Source organism: Alligator mississippiensis, chromosome 6 (assembly GCF_030867095.1).
Source record: "Alligator mississippiensis isolate rAllMis1 chromosome 6, rAllMis1, whole genome shotgun sequence".
Classification (NCBI taxonomy): domain Eukaryota; kingdom Metazoa; phylum Chordata; order Crocodylia; family Alligatoridae; genus Alligator; species Alligator mississippiensis.
The window spans coordinates 26,093,446-26,111,020 of NC_081829.1; the positions used below are offsets into that span (position 1 = coordinate 26,093,446).

Consider the following 17,575-nt stretch of genomic DNA (forward strand, 5'->3'; position numbering starts at 1 on the left):
GCTGCTTGGTACAGTTGCATAGAGCTGAGAGATAGGCAACTGTGGCTCAGCTCCAGGAATTAGTCTAATAAGAGACCTAGTCTGCCTCCCTCAATGAGAATGCCTCTTATAGTGGATGAACAGACCCATCTACCACTAAAAGTGATCCAACATCCATCCTGCAAGATACAGGATGTGAAGATCTGAATGGAATATCTGCACCTTCCCATTTGGGGAAGGAAGTCCAGGGCAGTGGCAGAGTCCTAGGGCTCCTCACTGACACAAAGGAAGATCCAGAAACCAGAGCTGCCCCAACCAGGCTGAGGCCAGCAGCATCAACTGTGCAAAATCCAGTCTCAATTTGCTCAGCACTCACAACAAGAGGCATAGTTAGGAATGTATACAAGAATGTTTCCCTGACCATGGAATGATGGATACATCAGGAAGAGAACCTGGGATACCCTTTCTTTGGAACAAAAGGACCAACAATTCTTGTTAATGTCTAAGAAAAACAAGTCTGCCACAGATTGACCTCAGGCTAAGAAAGTTAGCTAGCTAACTACAGGACCAAGCTCTTGATATCCCATTCATGATGCAAGGAGATGCTTCTTCTGAGGCTGCCTGCTCAGGTATTCTGAACATCTTGGTGGTGCCCTGCCAACAGCTGCATCCAGCAATAGATATACCACTCCTAGAGGATGACTGCTTCCTTAAATAGGGACTGGTGGAGTGTGGGGGAAAATCTCTCTCATCCCCTTGTTTGTTGATGGAGAATATCATGGTGGGCTTATCTGCATCACCTGGATGCAATGCCCCATGACGTAATGCAAGAATGCCTTGCAGGCTCCATAGGATGCCCCAAACTTGGCTTGATTCCAAGCAAGGGAAACCACAACAATTGAGGGAGAGGCCCAAAAAGCACATGTGGAAAATAAGTTGAAAATAAGTTGATTATCGGCCAACAGCGTGCCCTTGTTGTGAAGAAGGCTAAGAGCATACTGGACTACATTAGTAGGAGAAGTGCTAGCAAATCAAGGGAGGTGATTCTTTCCCTCTATTCAGCATTGGTGAGGCCACATCTGGAGTAGTGTGTCCAGTTTTGCACCCTCCCCTCCCACGCACTACAGAAAGGATGTGGGCAAATTGGAGAGAGTCCAGCAGAGGGCAACAAAATGGTGAGGGGGCTGGGAGACATGATTTCTGAGGAGAGGCTGAGGGAACTGGGCTTATCTTCTTCAAAACAGAAGACTGAGGGAAGATTTAATAGCAGCCTTCAACTACCTGAAGGGTGGTTCCAAAAAGGATGAAGCTCAACTGTTCTCAGTGGGGACAGATAACAGAACACGGAACAATGAGCTCAGGTTACAGTAGGGAAAGTTTAAGTTAGATATTAGGAAAATTTTTCTCACTAGGAGGGTAGTAAAGCACTGGAACAGGTTACCCAGAGAGGTTATGGAATCTCCATCCTTGGAGGTTTTTAAGACCCAGCGAGACAAAGCTTTGGGTGGGATGATCTAGTTGGGGAAGGTCCTGCTTAGAGCATGGGGTTGGATTAGATGACCTCCTGAGATCCCTTCCAACCCTAATTTTCTATGATCCTATGAAAACTGAAGCCTCACATAGCTAGCTAAGACACATGGCAGAAGCCAGAAGAGCCGCAAGGTCTTGCTTAAGACAGGGACAGACTGAAGGGAAAAGAAGTAAGGGAAATAAGTGAAGGTAACTAAAGGTCCAAAAAAACCCCAGGCTCTGAATCAGCTGTAGGCCAAAAACATGGTTTGGGTCGGACTGCAATAGGTCCGTCTCCAGGCAAGGTGGTTGAGGACCGAGGAGCAGAAGCATGCACAACCTCATGCCTTTGGCAGAGAGAGACAGATGGTATGAGTGTTAAACAGGTATTACTTGGGCAAAGAAGTGTCAGAAAGCTTCAGCACGCATAGACCCACAACGAATGGGGCATATTATAGACAAGCTCTCAAAAGGAGTTTGTGAGATCACATAGGATGGCAATATGTGAGTATGGAGATGAAAGGCAGAGTTCTAAACTATGACTACTACTGACAACCCTTGGCAAACATTTCCTCCACCCATTTCAGTCCAGTATATCAGTTCTGATGAACACAGAGCCCTTTACATCTTACTCCAAGTATTTGGGAATCTTACAGATGAGAGCACCTTGAGATCAAGTGGAACATGGCTGTCTTACAGGACTAGAATTTACAGTCTATGAACACATATCAGTTACAGGACAAAAGATAAACCTGTTAAAAAGGGTCAGTTGTTTTAAAAGCCAACTGTGATTTAAAAAGAGAAAGAAATAAAAAGGATTTTACCCAAGTTGAAAACGTTTCCTTCAAGTATCACAACTAAAGGTTTCCCTCTCCCCTCAAAAAAAGATGCACAGTAACATTCTGAAAAACCTAAACCTTGAGACTAAATCCATCCAATAGGTCTCCCTCTGAATCACACAAGCCCTATTTAATGACAACAGAAATTCAAAATAACCACTGCTTCTGCAGTCAACTAAAATGACATGCTCCTGAGTGCCAAGGCAGTTGCTGAAGGTACCCTGTAGTCCATTAAGTTCAGAGCTTGCAAGACATGATTGGAGTGGAGTATGCTCAGGGCATTCCTACCAGCCAGTGTAGACATGACCAACTCCTTTTACTAATCACAGGGGAGTACATAACCCTTAGACACTTTGAAAATCCCATTATGGTCCAGTTACAAACACATCCTATCAGTTTGGAACAGCAACAAGCAAACCAGAAGGAACCTACAAACAAAATGGGTAATAAAGGACAGGGGCTGATATGGGCCTGAAAGTAGGGGAGGGTACTGGAATCCAGCAGAAATATTGCATCTGCATCTTCCAGCTCCCTTTGCTTTATGCCATGTTTGGGCACCAGTTACCCACAGAATAAAACCCTACAATTTCTCTGCAATATACATGGTGCCTTGCCTTGAATAAAAAATTCAAGCTTTATTTTCTTCATGTGAAAGTTTCCTAATCACTATGCTCCAGCCATGACCTCCTTGCCATGAGGTAGCCCTTCTTGGCCAGACTTCTCACTGAACCTCTGACCACTGGTTTGGCCACATTCCAAGATTTTCACCAAGCTTATGCCTTCACCCTCACTACAGCCTCTGACCCATTAAGCTAGTCCTAACCCACACTTCCCCCAAACACTCACCACTAGGCAGATTAGTTTTCCCACAAGGTTCCCTGCATTCTACAGCTGGGACAGGAGGTCACAGGCCCCAAGTTCAGAGACTCTACAGGACATACCTCTACATTTTTCACTAAGACAGTAGGACAACAAGCCCTCTCAGCCAACATATTTTCTGCTCCTCCTGGAGAAGACAGTTACCTGGAGTTTCCTCACGTACTTCCCTGCACTAAGCACAGCAGATATAGCAATTCAGTTTTGGACTTCTCTACTGACTCAACATCCTTGTCCCCCAGCCACACCTCCCGGTGCACTATGCCAGCAGCCCCCACATAGTTCCATGCTACAAGCAGCAAAAAGCATGAACCCTATGAATGCTCCAAGCTTCAGCAGTCCTATGACTGCTGCTGGCCATTGAATAAAATAACATGCCAGATTTTGGCTGGCTAGGTAGAACAGGCTTTCTAGACCATGCAGATACCCCGCAAGAAAGTGCCCTTACGTCATAGGCTCCGGCCTTGATCTGCTGATAGAGTTTGTGCTGATCTTCATCCCAAAAGGGAGGGTACCCCACTAGTAATATGTACAGAATCACTCCTGGGAGGGAGAGACACAGATACACTATGGTTAGGCTAATTTGCCAATTACTCCCATCCTCCATCAGTACAGCTATTCTACATACCCAAGGAGAGACCTTCTTTCCTTCCCTTTCATCATTCTCAGCAGCATCTACGCTGGATCTTCACTCTCCATCATATTCAGACCTCCAGGTACTGAAGACAGTAGGAGCTACAATTTCTTCTCAGCTGTTGGACTTGTTCCTGGCACACCAAAATCCACTGGGAGCCAGAGCAGAGCGTGTGGTGCTCCTCTACTGCTTCATGGCTGGTGAGCCACAGCTCCCAAGTGCTCTCAGAAACCAAATACCACTGTCCTTTGGGATCACTGAACAGCAAGGTATTGCATAAACTTGCAGGACTGATGCATGCTATTAAGGTAAGAATGGCACTCAAGTCTAACACCCCAATCTGTAGGAATAAGTCTACTGCACATCAGGTAGACATCACTATGGTCCTATGGATTTAAACCAACTTCCTACAACATTTTATTTTCTATATAGCTGGCATACTAGGAGCTCATGTCATAAGTTAAACAACCTGGCATTGGCTCTGAGGCAAGGGTAGGTCCTAATTCTGTAGCCCAACAGAAGGATCTGATGAGCTCTCTGAGCACAGGATTGGGAAGCAGGATCAACTGAATACCCAACCAGACTTTATATTAGAAATTTATTGCAACTTCAGGCTGGTTGCTTTCCATCTCTGTGTTTCCATTTACCCATCTGCAAAATAGGGATCATATGGGCCTACTGAACAGGAATGGCTCCTGTCTGTGAAAAGCACTGTTTAAATGTGAAGTGTGTTTGTAACAGAAGCTTACCGCATGCCCATATATCCACCGGTTTCCCATAAGGATCTTTTCTTAAAACCTCAGGGGAGAGGTAGCCTGGAGTGCCAGCAAACCCTGCCAAGAAAGGAATCACATGAAGCATATACAATACACAAGTAGAAAGTTTTCACCTTGCGCCACAGGATCTGTTGACAGGAAAATCCAAACTGCACAAATTGCCCTTTAGCTTATCACTATCTGATATACTAGATACAGATACACAAAATCGAAAACAAAAAATAAATAAAATGGAGTGGGGGGATGAGTTGACAGGCCACTGACCCAAATATCACTTGAAAAGTAAAACAGAGATTTGATTTTGTCATCCTACAGAGCCCAAATCCTTGGGTCACCTCTCTACTGAGATGCACACACAGGTTGGGGATACAGAACTGAAACTTGGACACTAACAGGACATGTCATAGCCAAATGATGTGGACAGACCCATCACAGTTGCCATACTGCAGTAATCTGCATGAAAACAATCCCTGAGGAATTTCAATGCTGAAAATTTAGCTGGGCCAAGTTTGGTTCCCCATTCTGTTACAGGTAACCAGAGATGAGTTTGGACCAAGTACTTCCAAAGAAGTTCAGATCAAAGCATGAAACTTTGCAATGGCCCACATTTCTCTAAAAATGCTAGAAAATCCTCCCACAGCTCCTGGGTAGCAGGAAAGTTCTGATCAAAATTTATACTTTGTAGCCAGGGTCTCCTTTATGACTAACCCCTATGGCACTATGGAGAAAGAAAACAGAACAGATAATCACATTTATTGCAATTGCACTGAAATGTTAGTGCTCCCATTGTATCACAGATCTAGATCAGAGGCTGATTTATAGGGGTATGCAAAACGGGTCGTATTCGATTCGGATTTGGGCCAAATTGGGGACAGTGATTCAAATCACTATCCCCGATTCAATTCAGCCAAATCTGAAGATTCGATGCTGATTTGGAGAATCAGCGACTTGGCCATAGACATAGCTTTAAATGTTTTTTCTACATACCTCAAGGTACCAGGCATAGCCCGTGAATACTACGATGCTGAGGCGGATGGAGTGTCCCACAGGAGCATTGGGGGGTCCCCAGCGTGCTAGGCAGCAAACCCTTAAGTGGACCAGAAGTACTTCCGGTCCATTGCCAGGTCCACCAGGGAAGTGCGCTGAGGGGCCCCCTTGCGCCCCCCCAACTCAGTGATAAGTTGCGAGGGGACCCCAGGTGCTGCCCCAGACCCAGGAGGCACCAGTCGCTGAGCTGGGGGGGGCCCCCAGCGTGCTCCCTGGTGGACCCGGAAGTGCTTCTGGTCCACTTCTGGGTCTGATGCCAAGAGCACTGGGGACCCCCCTGCACTCCTGTGGGATGCTCCATCTGTGCCAGTATCACGGCATTCACAAGCCACCAGGTACCTCGAGGTATGTAGAAAAAACATTTGAAGTTGCATTTATGTCTGAATCTCTGAAACTTTCTGAATTGATTTGGAGGGTTTGGTTCGGAGAGATTAAAGGGTCTCCTGATTTGATTAGGAGATTCGGACACGGAATCGGGCCAAATCTCTGCTGAATTGAATGAGGGACTGAAGCTTTGCACAACCCTACTGATTTATTTAGTCTTCACAGGCTAGTCTAAGTTGTGTATATTGAGCTGATAAACAAGTAAAGAGATGTTCACTTTTGATTCTGGAAATGCAGCCACATGCCTGCAGTGGCTTAGGCCAGAAGCCCAGGGGTGCAAGAACAAACCTCCCTACTTACTTGAAGCAGACGGCTTGGGCCCAGGCTAGCCTGTCCATCCTGTGAGGGGGGCTTTGCAGGGGAGGTGCAAAGCATTCTGGGATCCTGGATGACTATGAATTAACTTGAATCTGGGACAGAAATTCAATAAACTGATTCAACCTAAATCAGTTAAGTCTGATACTACATCCATCCAGGTTTATCTTGAGCCGGTTTCAGCCATTTTGAAAGTGGTTTATGTGCACTGAACTTCTGTTATGTTACAGATTTGAACCAGTTTCCAATCCTTATACTGGTTTATGTGTAACTCCTGTCCCTAGTCAAGATGCCAATTTTTTTTTTAACTAGTTTCCTGGAAGAAATAATAGGAAAATGTCTAGGATAATGGCAAATCAGCTTGATTCTTCCCAGAGTCCAGTGTACACAGAGTAATAAATAAATAAATAAATAAATAAATAAATAAAAAACAATAGAAAAATGGAAGGGTGGGCAGTATTGAGAAGGTTCAGTAATACTCTTCTTACCAAACCAGGCCTGCTGTTCTCCCTGCACTTCTATAGCCAGTCCGAAGTCAGCCAATTTGACAGCAGCACCCTTACATTTACTTGCCAATAACAAGTTCTCAGGCTGGGAAAAGGAAAAGAAAGAGAGCAGGGATGGGGGAAGAGAGAAATCCATATTAAAAACTCCCTCCCTTAACATTTTGGACTGTTAAATTTACTCTGCAGATCCAAGCCTAATGAAAACAAGCCTAATGTACAGCAGCAGAGCAGTCAGTGGAAAATACAGTCTTAAATCATAGCTCTTAATATCCCCAAAAATGGCTTTATTACCAGGAAAAAGAAAAAGAAAAAAAAAAGAAGAGTCTCCAAGCCTGACACTGATCTCACCTTCCTCTGTCCATACTTACATTCTCTGTACTGTTCTCAGCCCACCCTCTATATACCTCATCCTGACACCAGATGGTGCTGGTAACACAATCTCGGCAGCAAAGCATCCACTCACTTGTCACATCCATGCAGAGGAAAAAAAAATTGATGCAGCAGATACAATCTGCAGTGATGTGGTTCCCAAAGAACATCACATGGTGCCCAAAGCCCTGGACAAATAAATACAGTGCTAATAAGGATTGCCAAACAGAAATCCAGCATGAAAAAGCACTGTCTAAAAAGGCAGGAACATTCATCCCTTGCAGGGAAAACCTTGTATTGCTCACTGCAGTGCTGCTTGTGCCACTATCAATGACTCCATCTGTTTGTGCTGCAAATCTCCCTTTACAGTGATTAAGTGCTTCTATGTTACCACTACTACCCACCCATATCAGTGCAGGCCCTATGTCACCTCTCTCATGTGCTGGGCTGGGATACCACTCCTCATTCTTCCATCACTGAGGCAAAACTGTGCATGCAACACAACCCAAAGGCAAAGTGATTGCAAAAAATTCCCCCAGGCTGACACACAGGAGCCTATCCAGACCATTTTTCACAGCACACCCCATGGGAATCACTGTGATACAGCACCTTCTTAAAGCTCTCCATTTCCCCTCTTGGCAATTCATTCTCGCCAAAGGAACCCTACATTCTACCAACTGACCCCCACCCCCACAACATATTGCACTTAAAGCATGATTAAACAGGGATCTAGGTTTTCCATTTCCCACAGAAAAACGGAATAAACTGTGGATTTTACCTTTCACCAGAGGCAAATGCGGATTTCTCATTTTACTAAAGAAACCCGCAATTTTAAAATTTTGCAATGAGCTCCCTGCAAGCTGGTAGAGTTCCAACCTGCAGGGAGCTGGGAAGAGGGTGGCAAGACAGGGGGTGCCACGTACATGTACATGCACATGACCTCAGCATCCTGCAGAGCAGCTCCAGAAGTTAAGTTGGGGGGGTGGGGAAGAGGGGGATGGAGGCCCCTGTAGGGAGGGAACTGGGCAAGTCTGGGGATGCTGCCCAGCTGGGCAGTGCTTGGGGCCTGGGGCTGCAATACGCTGCTGCAAGGCCCTAGCAGGGAACAGGACAGGGCCGTGGGCGGCTCATCCAGGGGAGCGGGGAGGGCCAGCTCCCTGCTGCCACGTGCACTCCTAGGGGGCAGAGGGGACCCACGCCCCCCCCAGATCTGTATGCAGGTCAGACGCATGTTGCAGGCTGGGGCTCCCGCCCTGCTTTCCTCCCCCAGGGCTTTTGCAGTCCAGGGGGCACAACCTGTTGCAGCAGGGAACAGCAGAGCCATGCAGGGAACTCCTCACCACTGAGAGTTATGCGCTGCTTTGGTGATGCTCCCCTTGTGAGCACCACTGCTTTGAGGGGCACAACCCCATGCCATGCCTCTCACTGCAGCCCCGTGCACAGGAGCTGTGTTGCCAGGGCAGTGCAGAGCTTCCAGCAGCGAGCAGCTTCTCCGTGCGACTGCTGCTCCCTGCCATGCTGGGTCATGCTCACCAGCCTGCAGAGGCCCCGGGAGAGGGCAACAGTGTGGAGCTTGCAGTGACAAGCAGCTTCTCCGTGTGGGTCTGCTGTTCCCTGCCACCCTGCTTCCCACCCCCCTGTGGCCTCTGCAGCCCAGCAGGTGCAACCTGGAGCAGCAGGGAACAGCAGAGCTGTGTGGAGAAACTACTCACTGCTGCAAGCTCCACGCTGCCCTGGAGATGTGCCACTTGCACACAGGGCTGCAATGAGAACAGCAGCGCAGGGTTGTGCCCCTCAAAGCAGCAGGACATGCAGGGAGTGTGTTACCAGGGCAGTGTGGAGCTTGTGGTGGTGAGGTGATCCCTATGTGGCTTCAGTGCTCCTTGCTGTGCTGGGTCATGTCCACTGGACTGCAGAGGCCCTGGGGGAGGGGAGCAGAGCAGGAGCTCAAGCCCGCAACATGCGCCTGCCCCACACACAGACCTGGCGGGGCGTGGGTCCCCCCTACCCCCACAAGTGTGCGTGGGGGTAGGGAGCTGCCCTGCCCAAGCCCACAGCAGGGGGAAGCAGGGGGAAGGGAGCCATGGACCTGGGTCTGTAGCCCTGGCAGCTGGGGTCCCTGTCCGGCAGGGCTGGGGGAGAAGGGGCTGTGGGCAAGGGGCACTAGCAAGGATGTGGGGGGCTTTTAATTTTAATCACGGATGGGGGGGGGGGGGGAAGTATTAGAAAATTTACAATTTTTATCAGGGAAAACCAGGATCCCTGATGATTAACCAGGTAATGACGCCTGAAGTTGCAACCCAGCTGCAAGTTCAACCCATTAATGGTGTGATGAAACAAGCAGTAAGCTACAATTATTCCAAAAGGGTAATAACTTTGTAGCTGGTTCTAATCACACCTTTAATCGAACCTGAGGCTAAGTGGTCCCCTGTAGCTAGAAGCCCCATTGAGTGGGGAGCTACCAGCCACAGGGGCGCACCACCTGCTGACAAGGCTCGCAGTGGTCAGCTGCAGGGAAAACCCTGCCCCTGTGAGCTTCATCAACTATGGGGCTCACAGTGGGGGCAGTGTCATTGGCTACAGGGCTCATAGTAGGGAGAATGCTGCCACCAGAGAGACCTTAGAGAAGCACCCACAATATACTATGTGAAAAGAAAAGAAGAACGCATTTCTGTTCAGTCCAAGACAGTGGCTGGGAAGCAAGTTTATAGCAGAAAACTACAGGGCCATCCTGATGCACCAAAAACAGCCAGGGTCCCCTTAGCCTTGGTTATTAGTGTCACTTGGAGGTAACCTCTCCTGCTCTTGAGGAAACAGTTTTCTGCATTGCTTCAGAACTTCTAAGAAGCTTGCATGTACTATATTCCTTGAAAGGTACTTTTAGGAAAGTTTCTGCTGAGGCCACCTTCTTTCTGCAACAGAGTAGCACTAGTAATGGGTGTTGCCTTGCACTGAAGAGTTTCCAGCTATTATATTTGCATTTCAGATGCAGAATACTGCTAGATGGACAGACCTCCTGGGGCAAAGTTTTGGAACCAAATCACCTCAGCGTGGCTGGCACTGTGGGAAGGTAGCTTAATAAAAGCCAGCACAGGGGCCATGGGGCCATAAATGTGCCATTACATAGCAGATGCCTCATTAGGCTAGTGCTCATCAGGTCAGTCATGTAGTTTTGTTTAACCTGAAAGTTATATTGATCGGATACAAAAGCAGCTGTACAAGAACCTCGTGTTATATAACATCTTAGCTTATCAGCCTGTGTTTGGCAATCCAAGTGAGGACTATACACCTACATACTGGTATGCAGGCAAACTCAACCTGGCACATCAGTATACCCCTGGCCCTCACAGAGCTCTCTGGAAGTAGACTAAACAGCATTCTCCCTTCTAATGAATTCCAGCACCCAAGTTCCTCTGCAAATTGCCTCTCCATAAGGACTCCCGACTGCTCATCTTCCCTCTTTCCTATCCTGCACCTAGACCTGCCTGCACTTTTACCTGTTGCATCTGCAAACCAGTGCTTCAAGCAAGCCCCTGAGCAACTGCTCTGTTGGAGCTTAACGTGCCATTTAGGAACTCCCTGATACTGGTGCTTCACAAGCTTCTGAGCCCAGCACAAGTGCAGCTTCCCACTAGCTGGCAAGATAAGGTGAAAACAGTCCTTAGCCTGTGTCACTGTAGCAGGAAGGACAGTGCTCATCTCCCCAGTTCCAGTGTCATGGAGATAGTGTTACCTTCAAGTCCCTGTGCACAATATCATGTTGATGAATGTGATTCACACTCTCCAGTATCTGGTGAATACAGTGGCTGCAAGATAAGAAGGAAATAAGGGAAAGAGGGGACAGAAAAAAGAGAGCAGTGGTTACAGACCAATTTCACCAAGACTTGTCTCCATCTTGCCCACTGGAAGCTACTGCTGTCAAGTACTACCAGAGCTGTTTCTTAACAATAGGATTTCAGCTGGATTATCAGTTGATTATGAGGGCCCTTCCCACCTTCTCCTTGACTCTTGTCTGCACAGCTGGACAACAGGTATCACAGTTCTTTCTTCAGCTGAGAATATGCACCCATGAGCAGCATAGGGCTGGGCAAGCAAAAACAAAACTCAGCTAGACTTCTTCCAAGCTAAGAACACACTTTTATGAAACAGCAGCCTCCCCCATCAAGTACAGGTTGAGGAGTCTGGGTGCTTGCCAGTTCACAAAGCTTTCAGAGCAACATCTCAAGCACTTTATATACACAATATGCACACGCACACACTCCCACTAGCCAGGCGCCTTTTAAGTACTGATCCCACTTAGGGAGTTAGCAATCTTAAAAGCAGATTCTTCCTCTTGAGTATAGCACACAACTCCCCTGCCCACAGAAAACCTGTTGCATGTGCCACTCTCAGTGCTGACAGCACTGGGAGAGGAACAACATATTATTTACACCTGTCAAATCAGGACAATGTCACACCCACAAAGGGTGTGCACAGAAAATATATGCACACAGCTGAGATTTCTGGAGAAGACTAGTTCTTTTGCTATAGGCTCCCAAGCTTTCAGATTGAGGCAGACATAGCATCTATGTAGGAGAGATACTGACAGAGGAAGCCTCTTTGATGTGGAAAGCAGCATGGATTTTAACAACTCCCAGGACAGTAAGAGACCATCTGTAGGAAGCTAGGAAAGCTTGTGTTGTGGCAATTCTCTCTAGAGAAGCCAGAACAGCAAGTCTCATTGGGATAAGGAGTTCTTTGAAAATCTCAAGGGACCCATGGTTTCTTTAAGGATTTCAGGAACTTTAAATGGGGAAAATATTTGGGGGGAGGGATCTCTTTGGGAGAAATGTTGGAAATTAGGGCAATGCATTATGCATCCTCACTCCTACCCATTCCTTTCACCACATCTGGCAACACAAACTGCAGGGTTGAAGTCCATGATCATCTCCCCATTCCCAAAACAAAACAAAACAAGTATAATTAGAACAGAACCCTGAGCAAGAGAGATTTTCTGGCCAAAAATGGCAAAAGCGTGAGGTGTCCCAGGCGAGCCAAATGAGGCGGATTGGCACTGACCTCACTCTCTCTCGCTTTCCCAGCCTGCTCTGGAATTCAGCTCGGCATGCAGATAGAAAGGAAGGGAGAAGTCTGCATTCAATCAGTATACACTGATCTTTGTGGGCACTCTTAGACCTACCCAGCTGGAAATCAGAGGCACTAAGCACCCTCAGGAGGACAAGAGGAGTTTGTCTAGAGACACAAAGTAGAATAGCTTCCCCATTCACTCATTCCCATAACTAACCACAATTTGCCACCTTCCTCTTCCCTAGCAATATATTTTTTAGTTTTATCAGGGACCGGGGTGGTTGTGGGCAGAAGACAGCAGTCCAATAAGTTCCTATTTCACACCCCAGCTAAATGGGACACCAAGTCTACAAGAACTGCTCACTTATGAAAAATATCCCAGGGCTTCGGGACTTTGTCGTCAGCTCCCTTGGAGATCCACAGCGCTCCCAAGATTTTTTTCCATCATTTACACAGCTGCTTGTTGTAGTACTTCCAAAGAAGCGTGACATCTAACGGTTCACCGATAGATCCATGCCACAGAGAAGACAAACTGAGCAAGCAGGTGCTCTCTGGACAGCCTTGAGGAGGAGTTTGCCAGGGCCACACTCCCTTCTCTCATATGAAGTTACTGTGCTGAACAGGAATGCACCTCACATATAACCTACCCATGCTAACAGAAGCCAAGTCAGCTCTGCCAACAAGGCTGCAACACCCCTGCTAGTCTTCCCTTGCCTGACTCTCCACAGGCTTTTTTCACTTGAGTGAGGGGTAGGAATGGAGTGCATGCTGGGACAGTGACATGAAACTTGACTTTTAGAGGCATATGCTTTTCCCACTGGGCCAGAACTGAAGAGAAGCTGTTCATCTTCAATTCTGTTTGTAAAATGCCCTCTCTCTAAACACAGATTAGGTATACAGAGCTCAAAACTCTGACCAATCAGAAGATGGGATACTGGCTCATATAAATCAACAAGTAGAGGTAAGCCTGATCTACTAGGCAGGGCGTGTACGAAAAGTGGTTGTTGCTCAAGAATACGATCCTTGAAGCACAAAAGAAAACCATTCTTGCAAAGAGGAAAGGCAGCTGGCAAGCCCTCTGTCTCAGGCACTAAGGTAACTGCTCCTTTAAGGGCAGAAACTGCCTAGAGAGAGGGCCCTAGCAGTCAGGCAGGAACCCCACAGATGCAGGTTACTGTGGCAGCAGGCTAATGAGGGAATTGGCCTGCACCTGTAGCTGGTCAGCTGACTGGAAGGGGAGGGGGGGGGGGGGCAGCCCTGGGCACATATAAACCCCAGGGCTGGGACTAGAGGGTTAGTTCTCTGTCAGCAGCCAACAGGGAAGGAGCTGTCATAGAGGAAGGAAACTAGAGATGCTTGACTGCCTGTTCTGCTTGTGGTAGGATTAAGGGGACTCCAGGAGCTCACCAGGTCCCCTGGCCTACAAGGCAAAGCTCCTTCAGAATTCATGGTACATAGGGGAAATCCCTCAGGATTGGAAGAGGGCCAACATTTTGCCCATCTTCAAGAAGGGGAAGGAGGACAACTCTGGCAACTATAGGCCAGTCAGCCTAACTTCCATCCCAGGGAAAATCCTGGAAAAGCTCATTAAAGAATCTGTGCACGATACGCTCATGGAAGCTAAGATTCTGAGCGACAGCCAGCATGGCTTTGTCATGGGTAGGCCTTGTCTTACCAATCTCATCTCCTTCAACGACCAGGTCTCTTGCCACCTGGACACTGGAGACACAATAGACGTTATATACCTGGACTTCCAAAAGGCTTTTGATCTAGTGTTCCATGATATCCTTGTCTGAAAACTGGAAGATTGTGGGCTCAGCTGCTTGATGATTCATTGGGTGGGAACCTGGGTACAGGGTAGGACCCAGAGAGTTCTCATGAATGGATTAGTGTTGTCCTGGCATGAAGTGGCCAGTTCCTCAGGGGTCTGTGCTTAGACCAGTGCTTTTCAACACCTTTTATCAATGATTTGGATGGGGGAGTGAAAAGCTTGTTGGCCAACATGGATGACACCAAGTTATGGGGCAGTGTGGTCACATCAGAAGATAGGCTGCAGATACAGGCAGACCTGGGCAGGTTTGAGACTTGGGCAGACAGGAACGAGATGAAGTTTAACACTTCCAAGTGTAAGGTGCTCCATCTGGGGGCAAACAACCCTCAACATACATATAGGCTTGGAGGTGACCACTTGACTTGCACCACAGCCAAAAGGGACCTAGGGGTAATGACTGACCATTGTATGAATATGAGCTGTCAGTGTGAGGTGGTGGTCAGCACGGCAAATAACATGTTTGCATGCATCAACTGACGCATCTTGTATAAAAGTAAGAAAGTAATACTCCTGCTGCACTCAGCACTGGTGAGACTGCAGTTGGAGTACTGAGTCCACAAAAACTTGAGAGGGTCCAGAAAAGAGCCACCTGTATGATCAGGGACTTGCACGGCAAGCCATACAAGGAAAGGCTGAGGGACTTGAGCCTCTTTAGCCTAAAGAAGAGAAGGATGAGAGGGGGCTTGATAGTAGCTTGCTACTATATCAGAAGAGTGTATCAGGAGCTTGGTGAACAACGGTTCACTAGGGCACCCCCAGGGAAGACCAGGACCAATGGATACAAACTCCTGGAAGGCCGCTGCAGGCTTATAACCAGGAAAAACTCCTTCACAGTCAGGGTGTCCAGACTGGGGAATAAACTCCCTCCAGAGGTGGTACAATCACCTACCCTGGAGGTTTTCAAGAAGAGGCTGGACAGTCACCTCATTGGGGTCACCTAACCCCAGTTGTCTTCCTGCCTAGAGTGGGGGGGGGGGGGGGGGGGCTGGACCTGATGTTCTGCAAGGTCCCTTCCAGCCCCTAACAATCTATGAATTAAAGGATGACCAGAATAGTTAGTAAGGAGCCCAGTACTGTCTTAGAAGGGTGGGCACACAAGCCTACCCCTCTTCTTACAATAGCCTGTTTACTGTTGAAAAACAATGCTCTACTTCAGCATCCTGCACTTCATTACACCAGTTGGCTGGACATCTTGAAGTCCTTTAGTCTTCCCTTTATGCCTGGCAAAACCAAGGCAAACAGAGTGGATGTGGTTTAAATCAATGGTCAGGAATTCTTGATTTAATCACTGTTTTCTACAAGAAGTGCATTCTTGTTGTTTAATATAACCTTTACTCAAGGAAACAAATAGGCTTCAGGATAGCCAGTAGGGCTGTGCGAAGCTTCGGTAGCCAATTCGATTTGGAGGAGATTCAGCCCGATTTGGAGATTCGGCTATAAACAGGCAGCAGTCCTCACCATGCTGGGCACGGCTGCCTCCAGCTGGTAAGTCTGTTGTGGTGGGTGGAGGATCAACACCTCCATAGCAAGGGAGGGTTTGGGGCTGGGACAAGCTGCCCAGCCAGGGCATGAGGGGCTATGCCTGCTGCTGCTTGCCCAGCTGGGGTAGGGTGCGATGCAGGTGCAGATAACTCTGGGTGGAAGGGGGCAGCGGGGAGTGGGTGCTGCCCCTGTTTGCCCAGCCAGAGGGGATGGCAGGATGTGGGCACAGCAACACTGGGAGTGGGGGCGGGGGAGTATGGGATGCAGGTGCGGCAACACTGGGAGAGGCGGCTTGCCCCCTTCTGTCCGGAGCATGCCGTGCCTGCATTGCAACCTTCCCTGCCCTGGCTGGGCAAGCAGAAGCAGGGCGTAGCACCCACTCCCAGCACTGCTGCGCCTGCAGTCCCCCTCCCCACCCCCGAATCAAATCACTGTCCCTCTGAATTGACTGCATCTGAATCCAAAGAGAATAGTTGCTGCTTTGCACAGGCCTAATAGCCAGCGTACATTTCTACATTTCTCCTTAGCCCAATGTTGAGAACTTTGGCTATGACAATTCCATCTATTTTGTTCACAAATTGTCATCAGATTAGGCCAGTTCTCAATATAATCACTCAAAACAGTCCACTTCTGAGTTCTATAGCACATTTTGTAGGACAGTTAGTTTGGCTCCTCTTGCTTTCTTCAGAGCAGCTGCTGCAAAGTGGTTGTTATAGAAGTATTTGCAATTTCGACAACATTCTGCTGAAAACATTTCTCTTTTGTCTCTACTATCCCTGCCTCCTTGCATTTATCTCCAGACTCCTCTTCCTTGCCCAGATCTACTCCACTCCTGACAATCTTCTGTTCATTTAACTCCTTGAAACTTTGCACTTTTAGAGAGGGGTAAGGGCTTGACTGTGCATGTATCTTGCAGAAAGACAATAGGGCTGATTGGTAGGTAAGCAGGTCTGTTATCTCTCATCTCCATATACTGCTGTTAACAAGGATGTTATCTCTGGAGAGACAAATGAATAGTCTGAAAACAAAGTAAACATCCTAGACATACTTAATGGGATCTTCTAGACTAAGTACTGAGTCCCATTGGGAAGAGTGGTTTTCTTTAATCTATACTAATCTACAGAGAAGCCTCTGGGAACCCTGTAAGATTAGGCCCCTAATATAGCCCACAGCCTGTTGTAACGCATTTATAAAACTTTTCTAAGAAGGTTACATGAATATATTGTCTCAAATAGTATATGATTAGAACTTCCAATTCCTCTACTATGATGATACCTTTCAGCTTTAACATAACATAATTAAAACTACCTTTATACAGGTTTATTTTTTAAAAAGCACCTTTAAAATAAAAAATATTATTAAAATCTGATTTTTATTTATTTTTTAAATTGTTTATTTTTATCCACCTTGGGCAAACAAAATAAGTATATTTTCCCAAGAAAAATAAATTGTTCATAGAACTGGGATAAGAGCCTGGGAATCCAGGACTCCAATCCCTAAATGCAACCACATGACATGTTAATTCTTCCACTCAGACTTTACCCCTCCAAAGTTGCCCTGCAGCTCCCACCCCAGAAGCAAACATGAGGCAGTGAGGCTTCAAAAGCAAAATGCAAAGCAGTATCTGTAGAAGGGCAAGAGACAGACCTTGTTGAGTGAGAAACTGATGTCACTGCTTGTGGTGATAGCAATTCAGAAACATCTGCATTAGTAATAGAAGGGAAAAAAGGCTTTCCATGTAGGGAATGAGATGCATATACAGAAGCTATGCACAATACAAGATAAAGGGGAAACTGACTGCACTCCCCATCAGGATTGGTACATAAAAAGGCAAATCTTACCTGGCATCTGCTTCGCTGTAGTATTCTCTGGCTACAATATCTTCAAATAGCTCCCCACCAGTGACCCTGAAGCATAAGAGAACAAAGTAAGTTAGAGAGACTACTCAGGTGCAGCTAGGA

At 47.2% G+C, this 17,575-nt stretch overlaps 1 protein-coding gene across 15 annotated transcripts in view; it reads right to left on the minus strand.

The window, feature by feature from the left end:
• CAMK2G (calcium/calmodulin dependent protein kinase II gamma) overlaps positions 1–17,575 on the minus strand; it is a 172,736-nt gene that overhangs the window by 58,114 nt on the left and 97,047 nt on the right. For all 15 annotated transcript variants that reach the window (XM_059729735.1, XM_059729736.1, XM_059729737.1 and 12 more), the window contains exons 5-9: positions 17,456–17,521; positions 10,968–11,040; positions 6,848–6,950; positions 4,587–4,670; positions 3,652–3,746 (exon numbers count right to left, since the gene is read on the minus strand). In XM_059729735.1, the coding sequence (XP_059585718.1) occupies positions 3,652–3,746; positions 4,587–4,670; positions 6,848–6,950; positions 10,968–11,040; positions 17,456–17,521 (421 nt within the window). The remainder of the gene's footprint in view (positions 1–3,651; positions 3,747–4,586; positions 4,671–6,847; positions 6,951–10,967; positions 11,041–17,455; positions 17,522–17,575) is intronic.